The following is a 15,714-nucleotide window of genomic DNA, read 5'->3' as shown; positions in this document are numbered from 1 at the left end:
CTGCTCATATTGCAGTGGATAAACCGGAAGAGGAGGCACTGGTTGTCATGGAAACTGATACATGTAGCTGTTTCTGTCGAGAGTGACCGAGTTGGTGTGTTTTGTAAATTAACTGCTGATATTGTGATAATGCAGTGTATAAACCAACAATAAAGTTCAATACTGTTTTTTGTTGTTGTTGTTTTGTCAATAACTTCAGTTTTTTTGTGTGGAAATAATGAACTTTTTATTTAATTATGTGCAGTTTACGAGGGACAGTCCAAAAATAAGTTTAAAAGGCACATAACATCACTAAAACAGGCCAGACAGTTCATAATAAATAGTTGAGGAATTATTACTTTTACAAGGTTCGCACGCATCCTGGAAAATTCTGGAAAGTGCTTAAATTTTATTTTCATCCTAATTCTGACTCGTAGTTATCAGAGGAAATCCAAATGTAGCAAGGGATCTTTCCCTCGGACAGGAAAGCACATACCACGGCCTTTTAACCAGTCGTAGTGCACTGGCTGGAACGAGGAATAGCCCAATGTACCCACAAATGGGGATCGATCCCAAACCGACCGTGCATCAAGGGAACGTTTTACCGCTGCGCTACATCCCGCCCCGTGTATGATGGTTAACTAATCAAGAAAATATCATTTATTTTTTTAGTGGCGCCGACCACATTCTTCGCCTCCGTCCGTTACCGATACTGGTCGGGCTGCTGGTGATCTCTTGCACTTAACAGCGCGGGCGGCCCCTCCTCCCACCCACCCAAACCCTTTCCTGTCCTAGATGGAGGAGCCGGCATACGTCCACACCTGCGCCCATGACAGCTTGTTCTAAACGTGCACGTTAAGCCCTTTGACCTGACCTAACATTCTTCGCTAAAGCTGTTATTTTTTTAAAGTTTTCTTTTTACATTAAGCCAAAATGAAATTCTTGACAAAAATACTGTTAAATAAGGGCAATCCTTCACGTTTAGAAATACCAGGCTAGTAATAAATCACTCTAATCACATGCTGCAGGCGAGTGATTTGCATTCCACAAGAAAAACTATTAAGTAAACTTAGCACAAATTGTCGATACGTCTTAAATAGCATACATTGGACAAGGACTGAATTAATATGCATAGGCGTACGGGCTCCCCCCTTTTTTTTTTTTGCCCGAATTAAACGAAAATATGCCCGAATCTGGATAACAACATTTATTAATATTATCATGACTGACAAACGGCTATATAGGGTTGCAAACGAATCACTACGCATGTTTACATGGATTACAACAGATATTGTGGGTAGAACAATGATGACAATGCATGGCAAAAAGTTTTCAGGCAAGCTAATTTTTCCCAAATATATCTATCTTTTTTTTGCCCGAATTTGAGGATTTTCTCCAGCCAACCTGACCTCTGGCGTATCGAACGCTTATGTCAATATAATTTTCAAGCCCTGGGGTTAAAGCATTAGTTAACATATTTAAGTTTATTTTGACACCAGTAGAGCACATTGATTTATTAATCATCGGCTATTGGATGTCAAACATTTGGTAATTTTAACGTATAGTCTTAGAGAGGAAACACGCTACATTTTTCCATTAGTAGCAAGGGATCTTTTATATGCACCATCCCACATACAGGATAGCACATACCAAGATCTTTGATATACCAGTCGTGGTGCACTGGCTGGAACGAGAAATAGCCCAATAGGCCCACCGACGGGGATCAATCCTAGACCAACTGCGCATCAGCGAGCGATTTACCACTTGGCTACGTGGGCCCACCGACGGGGATCGATCCTAAACCGAGCGTGCATCAGCGAGCGATTTATCACTGGGCTACGTGTGCCCACCGACGGGGATCGATCCTAGACCGACCGCGCATAAAGCAAGATATTTACCGCTGGGCTACGTGCCGCTCCTCGTGTAATTGTAGCCTATTATGTAATCGAAAGTTGATCAGTTGGTGTAAACTGAATGTAAACGATGATCGATGAAGAAATTCCAACCGATTCCGAACACTACAAGCAAGGGATGGGCGTCAGCTGAGTATGGGGTGGGGTGTAGCTCATTGGTACAATACCTGCCTGAAGTGTGTTGGGTCATAGGATCGATCACCGCCATTGGAGGTATTTTTGTGGGTGGGTGGGGTTTTTTTTGTTGGTTTTTTTTTTTACCCAGTGCCCCACAACTGATCCACCAAAGCCTGAGGTGTGTACTGTCGTGTCTGTGGGGAAATACCTCTTGTTGCTTTATCAGTGGAAATAGTCTTTTTGGCGGCAGCTGGTGTCCTCTTTCTTTCTGGACCAAATGTCGAAATAACCATGTAATGCTAGGCTCAGACGATCAACTGTCACGACGAGGTTGGCCAACTTGACGGATGCGTTGTAATTTCCCCCACTTTCAGCGGATGCGCTCAGATTAACAACTAATCGGTCGTAGAAGGTGTATACGACTAAATCGAGTTGTAAGAGCGCTCAGACTAGCAACTGGATAGTCGTAGAAGGCGTGAGATCGGTGAGTTGGACATCTCTGTTGTGACGGTTGGTAGTTTGAGACTAATATTAGACATTTGTAGCCGAGGTGTCGACAGATATTCGGGGCTTTTTTTCCACTGGGTGTTTACACAAGCGTGTGTGTGGGGGGGGGGGGGAGGGGGGTTGGGGGTCGAAACCCCTCCCTGCTGAGGCAATATATTTTCCAGGTGAGCTTGACTCGACCCCCTATTAACTTTGGTCAGCACAATCTAGATCCCTTTTGCTAAAATTCATGCACATGCGCCTGTAACATTACACATTATACATCTATACCATCATGCAGTATACAAATAATCATAACACTTTGTAATAAAGATATAGAATCATTTTATTAATATACATTTCATTATATGTTTAACAAAACATTAATATATTTAATATAAATATTTCAATCATTAAAACAAATTGCATCAAGGAATGAACGGACGCATTTATCAACGATATAATTAGTTTTATTTAAATGTTAACACAGCTGGCCAGTTCAGGCAACAGGGTGGGCGTGCCCCCCCCCCCCCCCAGTACATGCCCCTCCCACCAACTCCATTTAGCGTTGAACATCTTGAATACTGTAAACCATATTAATATTGCGACGTGTTTTTTTCGCGAATGTATACCTTAGCGCATGTTCGCGACGTGTAAATTTCGCGAACGACCGTTGACAGCTCCAAAAAAAGTGGATAAAGACAGCTCACTGTAATTGTTATAAAGTTACTGTCTGTAAATCAATATTTTGTTATCCTACATCAAGCAATTGTGCCTGGTACAGAGTCTATAGAGGGGATTAGGCCTTACCCACCTCACCTGTATTAGAATCACAACTCACAGCTTCAGTTGTTAACTGTTAACACCCTTTGGTAGATAAAACAATAAACGATTAGTCGCCATCGATTGAAGTTACATAAAACAATTGACGATTAGTCGCCATGAAGGAGAGCTCGTGTATAGGCTGTGCCTGTTGAGTGAATCTTTTTGTGAATTTTATTCTCCATAAACTATTTCAAAACAAAACAAATTACTTTAAGCACACTTCAAACTGGAAAATAGTGCGTGCGTATTAATTTCGCGACATAAGGTTGGACACGAACGACGCGAAATTTATACGCACGCATTTTTTTCACGGTTTACAGTATTTGAATATGTATAATTAAAACTGTGATTTAAAAAAAAGGAAGCAGAATCTTGAAAGTCTCCCCCTTCCACTTAAAACTTCACTAGATCCGCCACGATGGAGTTTAAAAAGTTCATTTTGTTCAACGACACTACTAGAGCACATTGCTTTATTAACCATCGGCTATTGGATGTCAAACATTTGAAAATTGTGGCATATAGTCTTATAGAGGATTCCCGCTACATTTGTTTTCCTTTTATATACACCATCCCAAACAAGATAGCACATACCACGGACTTTGATATACCAGTTTAGATATAGGCGAGCGCTCTACCACTTGGCTATAGCCCCACGATATTATTAATAAAGTAAAAGTAAATCAGTAATGTGGGTGTGTGCAGGGTGGCAGTAATTAAAAGGATAAATTCTACAAGACCTCTACCCGAACCTTGTTTAGATATAGGCACGTTTTGACAGTATCTACTCCCATTTGACAGTAACCTTCACCCTACCATGACTGTCCCTTAACCGTATTAATTAACACAGTAACACTGCATTTCATCCAGCACGTCGTGTTACCTCCACCAACAAAATCGTGGATCCGCCCTTGCTGGTGGTAACATTATGCGGCGAATGGTCAGTTGTTTTTCACTTTCATGTTGGTACAAGTGCAACGAAAAGTAAATTATGATTTATCTAAGAAAACCGAGATTCATCATCAAGTTAGCGATATTGCTTTTATAAACGCTTCATTTTACATCTGTCGTCTCGTGTATTAGAGTTTACTCGGGGCGTGTTCCCTTCTCCCGAAACACACGAAAAGGAACCATTCTTAGCATTTTAATGTCCCTTTTGTTTAGATATACTGGAGAAGAATCTATATCACTTGCCCCAATTCTCACTCTCTTTCTCTCTCTCCATCCCACTCTCTCTCTCTCTCTCTCCACCCCACACTCTCTCTCTCATCCCACTCTCTCTCTCTCTCTCTCTCTCTCTCTCTCTCTCTCTCTCTCTCTCTCTCTCTCTCTCTCTCTCTCCCCCGTTAGTTAATTAAGAGGCTTTGTACGTCCCTATAAATAAATCCATTATTCGTCTCTACCAAATGAATCGCCATCTCCAATCAGCTGTTGTCTTAAACCGGAAGCTCTAAGATAGCTTTTACTTTTAGATCATCAGATATTTATTGTATCACAGGTTTTTTTTTTAATAGGAAACCTTTATCATGTAATTTAGCTTTGAAGTAAGGGTTGACGAATTGTGTCTAAGAGCTGGCATTTTTGTAGAAAGTGTGTCATCTCTCTCTCTCTCTCTCTCTCTCTCTCTCTCTCTCTCTCTCTCTCTCTCTCTCTCTCTCTCTCTCTCTCTCTCTCTCTCTCTCTCTCGCTCTCTAGTTAATTAATAGGCTTTGTACAGCCATGTAAATAAATCCATTATTTTTCGCTTTCCATCAAGTAAACCGCCAGCTCCAATCAACTGTTGTCTGTCTTGAACAGGAAGCACGTTGTTAGAAGACGCCGTTGCCGAGATAGCTGTCTTCGAAAAAATCGTCGTCATCATCGTCGTGCATGACGTGGTTTAAGCTGTCGCCGACGCTGGCGCTTAGACGCTTCATCCTGTTGGGCTGTCGGCGTCGCTTTCTGCGTGTCTCGACGAGGCGGTCGATGTCGTAAACGAGCGTGTCGATGCCGTAGTACAGAGCCTCCTCTCTGAGCAAGTCTAACTCGCGAAAACCCTGGGGCAGCAACAGTTTGTTAGTGCGCAGAAAGTTCAAAACATGCCTGAAAAAAAGTAGAAAAAAACAATAATAAATAAAACTCTGGGGCAACAATAGTTTGTTAGTGCGCAAAAAGTTCAAAGCATGCCTGAAATAAATAAAAAAATAAAATAATAATAAACCCTGTTAGTGCGCAAAAAGTTCAAAACGTGCTTGAAAAAAAAAAGAGAGGAAAAAAACCCCAAAAAACCTCTGGGGCAACAATAGTTTGTAATTAGTGCGCAAAAAGTTAAAAACATGCCTGAAATAAATAAAAAATTAAATAATAATAAATAAACCCTGGCGCAACAATAGTTTCTTAGTGCGCAAAAAGTTAAAAACGTGCCTGAAAAAAAGGAGAAAACCTCAAAAAAAAAACCTGGGTCAACAATAGTTTGTTAGTGCGCAAAAAGTTAAAAACATGCCTGAAATATTTTTGTTTTTAAATAAATAAATAAACCCTGGGGCAACAATAGTTTGTTAGTGCGCAAAAAGTTAAAAACATGCCTGCCTGAAATAAATTTAAAAAAAATAAAATAAAAATAAACCCTAGAGAAACAATAGTTTGTTGGTTCGCAAAACGTTCAAAACATGCCTGTCTGAAATACATTTTAAAAATAATAATAATAAGCCCTGGGGCAAGAATAGTTTGTTAGCGCGCATAAATTTCAAAACAAAATTATTAATCATCGGCTATTGGATGTCAAACATTTGATAAGTTTGACATATAGAGAAGAAATCCGCTACATTTTTCCATTAATAGCAAGATATCTTTTATATCCACCCCACGAACAGGATAGCACATACCACGGCCTTATACCAATCATGGTGCACTGGCTGGAACCAGTATTAGCCCAATGGGTCCACCAACGGGAATCGATTCTAGACCGACCGCGCATCAGGCGGACGCTTTACCACGTTTATTACAAAATGGGTCCCAACATACGCCCCGCCCCCAAAGTTCAAAACATGCCTGAAAAAAAGAAGAAGAAAGAAATGGATAGTCTTCTATAAGGAGAGACAAAAAGGACGGGTCTAAATTAAAAGTCCACTGACTTAGTAACGATTTTAGGTGGGGGTGGGGGTAATTGCCCTTCTACAGAGACCCCGGAACAGGGGTGGTCGCAGGTGCCCCCCCCCCCCCATTTCCCCCATTATTGTGATCAGTACGCTGGCGATGCTGTATTTGAGCATCTGAAATTTAAAAAATGGACAGGGTGAGTCCAGGGCGAGAGAGAGAGAGAGAGAGAAGGAATGGTAGGGAGGCATGGGAAGAGGAAGAGAGGGAGGGATGGGTGGATGCATTAAGGAAATGTTTTATTTAACGACGCACTCAACACATTTTATTTACGGTTATATGGTGTCAAACATATGGCTAAGGACCACACAGATAATGAGAGAGGAAACCCGCTGTCGCCACTTCATGGGTACTCTTTTCGATTAGCAGCAATGGATCTTTTATATGCACCACCCCACAGACAAGGTAGTACATACGACGGCCTTTGATATACCAGTCGTGGTGCACTGGCTAGAACGAGAAATAGCCCAATGGGCCCACCGACGGGTTTCGATCCCAAACCGACCGCACATCGAGCGAGCGCTGTACCACTGGGCTATATCCCGCCCTATAAAGAAGCAAGGGATATTTTATGTTCACTTTCCCATAGACAGGGCAGTACATGCCATGGCCTTTCATGTGCCGGAGGCAGGACGTAGCCCAGTGGTAAAGCGTTCCCTTGATGCGCGCCGTTATGCGGTCGGTCTAGGATCGATCCCCGTTGGTGGGCACATTGGGCTATTTCTCGTTCTAACCAGTGCATCAAGACTGGTATAAGGCCGTGGTATGTGCTATCCTGTCTGTGGGATGGTGCATATAAAAGATCCCTTGCTACTAATGGAAACATGTAGCGGGTTTTCTCTTAAGACTTTGTCAAGATTACCAAATGTTTGACATCCAGTAGCCGATGATTAATAAATCAATGTGTTCTAGTGGTACTGTTAAACAAAACAAACTTTAACTGTATGTATATGTACTGGTTTTGGGACACTGGTCTAGACGGAAGAGATGAGTCTATTTAGAGTGATCGATCTTGCGACCTGTTGCACCTCAGGCGAACGCTCAACATTTAGCTATATCCCGCTCTTTTAAAAATTAGTGGCGCAATAACGAAAATATTAACATTGGAACAGAATAGCTGTGTTGTTCCCATATTTAAAACGTCGAGCAAGTTGCTAATGGTTGTTGAAAAGTAGTCCACTATATCAGGGCCGTAGCTAGGATTTTTTGTTGGAGGGGAGAGAGGCAACTAAGTAGGTAATAGTCTAAAACTCCTTAAACGGTTAAGAAGAGAATATTCTTTCAGTTTCTACGTTTTCCGGATTTTTTTCTGGTGGGTAACTGCCCCCACTCACCCCCCCCCCCCCACCCCGCTAGCTACGGTCCTGTATATTCTGAGTCATTTTGCAAACGAGAAAATCTCGGTGACGTTTTGTAGGTCAGCACTTAGGGTTTGCATATGTTTTTCCATACCAGTGACGACGTTACAGTAAATGTATCCAGGTAGGCCAACTCACAAACATCAAGCCCGGGGCAGTCTTTATTATTTATAACCAAAACATAAGCCTAGCTCCGGGATTGTCGTTCCAGCCAGTGCACCACGACTGGTATATCAAAGGCCTCAAATACTCTCTAAGACTATGTGTCAAAATCAAGGAATATTTCACATCCAATAGCCGATGATTAATAAATCAATGTGCTCTAGTGGTGTCGTTGAATAAAACAAACTTTAACTCCTGGATTTCTGTTTGTGGGTATGTATGATGTCATCCTGGGTTTCTTTTTTATCTACAAATCTGAAATGGGATTCATAAGTAAACGGTGCCCCCATTAAGTTAAATAGAATTTCCTTAGTTGAATTTGAAACAAGAGAATCATCGCTGTTATGACAGAGATTGCGCACATCATCACAGCTGTACTTATTCTATTGAGCTCTGTCCGGTGATAAACCAGTCCGGGAGTGGCAGTCCTATTTGTGGCGGTGCAACAAGGGTGGAATCTCCAGTAAAGGTCTCAGAAGTGGTCGCTCTCCTATAGACGAGGCACTGATTTTAGTTAGCGATCCATGGAATCGACCACTGTTTTGCTAACCATCTGATTAAAATTAGCTCTACTGGGTCTACCAGTAGATCTAACAGCATTGCGTGGACTCCCATGTCCAGGTCACATTTCATCTATAAATAACAATTTTAAATATCGCCCAATCATACTTGGCCTTTTATAGCGTTATTCGGGAGCATGCAAATTCTAAAACTATCGGGCGAAACTATATATGCAATAGGCGAACTTGTTGACCAGTCTGTTTCAACATTGAAAAAAACAGGGGGGGAAAGTGCAGTAATATTTTATAGCTATACCATCACGGTTTTTCTTTTCGTCTTGAAACGAATTTTATATAAAATTTTATATTGCAATTAGTTTCCGGCATATTTCGTAATTCACCCGAATCATTTCGTATACCCTTGGCATAATCCCGAATGTTTTCAAATTCTTTTCAAATCACTGGCATGATTTTGCAAATAAGGTTTTGATTGGTCGAATAAAAGGTCAACTGGACATGAGCTCCAACGGGCTGCTGTTAGACCCACATGTAATAGTGGAGCTAATTTTAATTATATTGTTTTGCTAAATACCCATTCCACTGTTCATTGTGCTGATATACGGCCCTGATCATGTATTAATGTTTTGTCGTTCAGATTAGATATATTCAAGATCTTAACGGCATGATCCTATTTAAATAAATACATTGTGTTTAACTTATTCTACGTACGGGGGTGGGACGTAGCCCAGCGGTAAACCGTTCGCTTCATTCTACTCGGTGGGCCCATTGGGCTATTTCTTGCTCCATCCAGTGCACCAAGACTGGTATATAAAAAGTCCTGATATGTGCTATCCTGTCTGTGGAATGGTGCATATAAACGACACCTTGCTCCTAATGGAAAAATGTTGCGGGTTTCCTCTCTAAGACTATAATATGTCGAAATTACCAAATGTTTGACATCCAATAGCCGATGATTAATAAATCAATGTGCTCTAGTGGTGTCGTTAAACAAAACAAAACTTTAACTTTATTCTACGTACCTGAACACGTGACCATCTCGGTCAATGACGTAATTTCCTCTGTCGTCTCTTAGGCATGATTGGTTACCTGTTGCAATTCTCCATAGAAATGTTCCAGGAATTTGTGCCAGCGTTGACTTCATTGTCGTGTAGTACATCCCTCCAACGTTTAGGCGCATCACCCGTTCAGCTCGCGACATGATGTGAACAGATGTTTTCTATTTGAAATACTTTCACTTATACAAATTACAATTATGGTGAAATACGTTCCTTACTCTTTTAAGTGAACGTTGATGGTGTTCTGTGTTTCTTCCACGATAAATGTATCATTAGAACGTTCATGCAAGGGTTCTCTTGTCAAAACGTGTTCCAGTTACGGTATGATCACTTGATCATTGATGTCCATATCATGTCATTTTTTTTATATTCCAACTTTTAAACAACACCAATAACACATTCGCTATTCCAACTGCTTTTTTTTTAATCTCAAATATTCTAGCTAATATTATTTATTTTTTGATTTGAAGCAATTATGCCAAAATTAGTTTCAATCCGTTGTAATAATTAAAATATATTTCTTTTCATTTAAGAACAATTATTCTGAAACCGTTTCCAAATTGGAAAAACAAAAATTATTATTGATCCGTTTCTGTAATCGCTGATCCTTCCGAGTCAGGTGTCGTAACTTTAAAGGTACACCCTTGTACGCGTCCACTTTTCCACTTTAATATTTTCACCCAAGCGTAAGTACCGACTTGTCATCGTGAACTCAATCTTGTGGAACACCAATATCTACCAACTGTGATGATCGACAAACTCTGATGGTTTTTTAACACAGTATCCAATACCGCATCCTCTACATTAATTTAAAATAACGAAAAGCAGACCGGTCCAGCGTATGCAAAATGTATGTCTACCATTCACTCCATTTTGTCTGATATAATTGTAATTTATCCAGGTAAATTAGTAATTGCCCAAGAGATATGTTTACCTGAACTGAATGATGGATGCGTGTCCACGTTTTCTTAGCCTGGAGTGTGAACGTGGTTGCCAGTTTCTTGTGCGGTTATTCAGCTTGGCATGATTGTTGTTGTAGCTAGGCTAAACGGTTGCCAGCTGTTACTTCGGTAATTGTTAGGGAACGATTGCGGCTGACACATCGTACGCTCGCCGATGTGTGCTGTGTTCAGTTCTTCATCGCTGTAATATAGATCTACAGGTAACTCGGTGACACCTTCACTTTTAAAGGTGCATGCACCGGTTTCGGTGGTGTCGTGGTTAAGTCATCGGATATAAAGCTGGTAGGTACTGGGTTCGCAGCTAGGTACCGGCTCCCACCCAGAGCGAGTTTTAACCAACTTCAGTTTTAAAAGTACATGCACCAGCCTCAGTGGTGTCGTAGTTAAGCCATCGGGTATAAGCCTGGTAGGTACTGGGTTCTGTGACGACAAACTCTGCTCCCACCCAGAGCGACTTTTAACGACTCTGTGGGTAGGTGTAAGATAACTACACCCTCTTCTCTCTCACTAACCACTAACAATTAACAACTAACCATCTGTCCTGGACAGACAACCCAGATAGCTGAGGTGTGTGCTCAGAACAGCGTGCTTGAACCGTAATTGGATTATAAGCAAGAAAATAAGTTAGAGAGAGAAAGGTACACGCAGTACGTACTTATATATAATTACTAATCATTATCTATTGGATGTCAAACATTTGGTAATTCTGACATATAATCTTAGAAAACCCGCTACAGATTTTTTGTTAGTAGCAGGGATATTTTATATGCACCACCTCACAGACAGGATACAACTAACCACGGCCTTTGATATACCAGTCGTGGCTAATGTGCTCTAGTGGTATCGTTAAACAAAAACTTTATTTTGGTGCACTGGCTGGAACGAGAAATAGCCCAATGGGCCCACCGGCGGGGATCGAACCTATACCAACCGTGCGTCAGACGAGCACTTTACCTCTGGGCTACGTCCCGACCAACAAGTGTACTAACCACAATATCATAGAGACTGGCTTCCATATCTCCCTTCAACTCATTTTCTATAATACATAGACCACAAATCAACAAACACCATTATGGCATATACGTTTTATTGCATTCAAGAAAATGAACACACGCTGGTTAATAAGATTCGTATCACGGCAACCTCGTGTAATTAGATACAAAAATATATTTATACAAAGCATTTAACAAAGATATTTACAGCTAATCACATGTAAACTTTACACAACAACGCAAAAACAAAAACAAAACACGTGTGAGCGTAGTATGCATTCATTGTATACAAAAAAATAAATAAAGTACGGTATTCTGGCATGAAACAATACTAACAAATATAGTTAACCTAGCGCTTGTATAATAACAAAAATATTACCCAAGTATAATAACAGAAAGACAGCACCAAGCAAAACAATTTGAAAAAAAGAAGTGAAACTCATTTAACCGTATTTAATAAATAACATGTACGATAATTATTAAATTCTTTGAATGGCTATCTAATGGTCATATAAATATTATATTCGTATCTTATTTGTATTTATTGCCGTTTATAAACAATATCTGTCTGGCAAGAACATGGAATATTTTCAGCTAAATTTGCCAAGGTTTGTATTGTCAATAAACAACCCAGTGTTATACCAAATAATTTAAAGAAGTTTATATATACTATAAATCAAATACAGTTACATGCCTGAATATATATGGCAATATTTGCCAAAAACAAAATTATACACGTACATGTATTATATATTTAAAAGCTTTATTTAAAACTTTAAAAAAAATCTAAATTAAAAAATCTAAGATAGATAGATAGATAACTACTTTAACGTGCTCGTATACCACTAGGGTTTCGAACACGCCCATCCAGAGTCCGACCTCCGATAAGATCGGTGGCCTGACTCGGGATGAGGAAAAAATATAAAAACACATCCAATGTTATGAGCATGATCAGGTCAGGTCATAGGGTTTTACGTGCACATTCAGAACAAGCTGTTGTAGCGCACTAAGAGCATGATCAAAAGCAATAATCATGAGATCTTAACCGTTATGTATTCCCTTCATGGTATTACTGGTGTAGGTCATTGGGTACCGTAAGTAAACACTTTTATTATTTCCAGAACATTTTTCTTTTTCGTTTTACGTCAAGCCAAACTGGAATTACCGACATAAAACATTTAATTGGCTTGGGGTTTTTGCTGGGATAGGGAATATAATATTATGACCTTTCGCTCGACCGGACTGTTCACGACTAAAGTCATCAGGCCTCAGTTCAGCCAGGGAACGTTTCGCTAACATTCGCGTACTATTTGAATAGTTCTCGACGTGGCCAATTGGTTTAAAGTGAAGCGCATAAAACAGTCTAGCGGATGTTTGTGACAAGCGGTTGACTGATAAAAAAAAAAAAAAACCCGTCTGCTAGACTGGTTTATACGCTTCGCGGTAAACCGAATGACCACGTCAGGAACCAATCAAATAGTTCGCGAACGTTAACGAAACGTTAGCTGGCTGAATGTATGGCTAGTCACGAACTGGCGTTGGCTGAGTATGGTCACGCCTAGTGGTGGGGGAGGGGGCGCTTAGGTGCCCCCCCCCCCCCCATCAGAAAAATACGAAGAAGTACAGGGCTTTAGATATCTTCAGTTCGAGCCATGTTAATAATAGCTGGTAAAGGGTTGGACATATTCAGAAATGGATTTATATCTTAATTTCAGCTTAACATTCCATTATTTTGGATATTAAATGGTTTAGGGTTAGCATGTTTCTAGTTAATTTTGGCTTGCTTATTTTAGGCACACTAAGTATTGCCTAAGCTTTGAGTCATGCTAAAGTCCCGAAGTACCCTCATATACCGTAGACTACGGCCTGGGTGTAAATAAAGTTCAATTCAGTTTAATTTAAAGGCGCGCTCTTTTCTTATTGCTGTTTTTGTCCAGTTGGAGACGACTATGACCGGTAGTTTAGATTATAACATGTACGACCTTGTTTTTGTCACTTCCTCTAAATACGGTTATCATTAACCCTACCACTACCACCACCACCTAATATTTACGATTCATTACTTTCCTTCCTTTTTTAAGAAAATGTATTGCGTGCACGTCGAAAAATATAGCGTGTACGCAAACATTGTCGAAATACCCACCTGATTAGCTGAAAGGAAAACAGACATGCGCAGATTATAGATTGGCTGATATTATTCTGTATGGCGCATGGGCGTGCTGTTTGTGCAGTAAAAATGATGACTAGATTGTAAATTTCATTTCTAGCTAATCAATTACATAGTGAAAATACCCTCTCCTTCGCGACACGGGAGGCGGAAAAGGAGGGGTCGCGGGAGCCATACCCCTCCCCTCCCCTACATGTTCCTGTTGTTCTCAGAAGGGTGGGAAAATGCCATATTTGAACACTCGAAATTCAAAATGTTCTCATGGGGTTGGGTTAGGGCACGCTATCGAAGAATCCCATAACAATTTAAGGTCCTTTAGGCCCTCAAAGTCCAGTCCCCCTGGTCATCATACTGGCAGTGCACCCCAGACCTTTTAAATACACTCCGCAGACCTGCATCACCCCACCTCCCCATCCCAGCCCCAATTTCTATGCAGTACCGTGAACACTAACGTGTTTACTATTCGTATTATTTACACATCTGTTTGTTACTTAACACTTAAATGATTAGTTCTGCATGCTAATTTGTAATCGTTGACCGCTGAACTAGTATAGCAACACATGCAACATTTGTGGTTCACTATATCTGAACTGTCATTTCCATCTAAACACAATACTATCAATACATATCAAAATCTAGTACACAATGTGTATTGTTCTACAAAACTATATTGGTATACATATATTATTACACCTTCATGGTCGGATTTATGAAGCCTGGGGCCCGATTCACTAAACTCTCACAACTTGGAGATTTTGCGATATAGCGCAAACATACTTGTAATGACGATACGGTGTTGCTTAATGCTAGGTTCAGACTGTCAACAGCCACGACAGAGTCGGCCAACTCGACGGTTGCGTTGTAATTCTACAAATTCTGACTTGCGACGTATGCGCTCAGATTAACTACTACGCAGTCGTAAGAGTTGTATACGACGAGAACAGAGTTGTAAGAGTGCTCAGACTAGAAACTGGACAGTCGTAAAAGTCGTGAGAGCAAAACGTTGGCCAACTTTGTCATGCCAATTGGTAGTCTGAGATTAGCATAAGAGAGCTTTTTGAATTAGTCCCCTGGTTCCTATAAAATCAGTTACACGACGCAGATCGCCCCAAACCAGGACCCCGTTCCACAAAGCGATCTTAGCCCTAAGATTATCTTAAGCGCATAGCTACCCTATGCACTTAAGTTGATCTTAGGACCAAGATCGCTTCGTGGAACGGGGCCCAGACACATATACCATGTCCTCCAAACACATCAACTTTCCCGATCCACCACAGCCCTTCAGCAACAAGGTTTCCCATAAAAACTGTCGTCGTTCTGCGACGTGTTGCAAATTTTATGATAACCAACGCAAAATACATTCTATCATTATACCGCTATTAATATTTATAAATTATCATAAGGTGCTGAATAGTATAACGTTTTTATCAATATGAAGAAATGCCCTCTTCAAGACATAACAATCTTTGTTTTGGTTAATAATATAATTATATTAGTGGAAAAAAACGTTCCTGTACACGAAATAAAATGGTAATAAACCGTCTGCAAAATTTGTAAATGGTTGAATTTCTGTCCCACACTCGACCGTTGGCCATGCCAGAGATTGGGTGTTGGAGAAACGTGCATGAACCTTAATTGGATAGAGGCACGTTAATAGAGTCTACGAGTACGAATGGTTGAAATTTTAGAAATATAATAAAACACCATAAATGATCATTAAGGCTCGTATAGATTGGATGCGGTCCAAATGTTGCGTCTACGGCACGAACGACTTTTGGCCATATACACTATACACGATTATTTTTTTGCGGCTGGCCGTATGCGATTTGTAGACGCACGCATTGCACGCGTCCAGTTTAGACGCTCTCATTGAAACTAATCGATTATTTTTACCCGGACAGCACGCACGCGTTGCATCCAATCTATATGAACGTTTACGGTTAAACAAACACCTTGTGCAATACATACACAGAAAACGTTTTTTTTCGGTCTTTACATAATTAAATTAAATTAAAACAATACAAAAATAACTGTATACAACCAGT

General features: G+C 40.4%; 1 protein-coding gene across 1 annotated transcript; it reads right to left on the bottom strand.

Annotated features, from left to right (window-relative positions):
* Positions 1-4,855: 4,855 nt before the first annotated feature.
* On the bottom strand, positions 4,856-10,545 carry LOC121386263 (BTB/POZ domain-containing protein KCTD4-like). The gene is made up of 2 exons (XM_041517106.1): positions 9,513-10,545; positions 4,856-5,399 (listed from the first exon to the last, which is right to left on the bottom strand). The coding sequence occupies exons 1-2, from the start codon at positions 9,689-9,691 to the stop codon at positions 5,126-5,128; spliced, it is 453 nt and encodes a 150-aa protein (XP_041373040.1). The 5' UTR covers positions 9,692-10,545; the 3' UTR covers positions 4,856-5,125.
* Positions 10,546-15,714: the final 5,169 nt, after the last annotated feature.

Source organism: Gigantopelta aegis, chromosome 12 (assembly GCF_016097555.1).
Source record: "Gigantopelta aegis isolate Gae_Host chromosome 12, Gae_host_genome, whole genome shotgun sequence".
Lineage (NCBI taxonomy): Eukaryota > Metazoa > Mollusca > Gastropoda > Neomphalida > Peltospiridae > Gigantopelta > Gigantopelta aegis.
The sequence above is the reverse complement of the archived record's forward strand: the minus strand, read 5'-3'. Positions and strand labels throughout refer to the sequence as shown.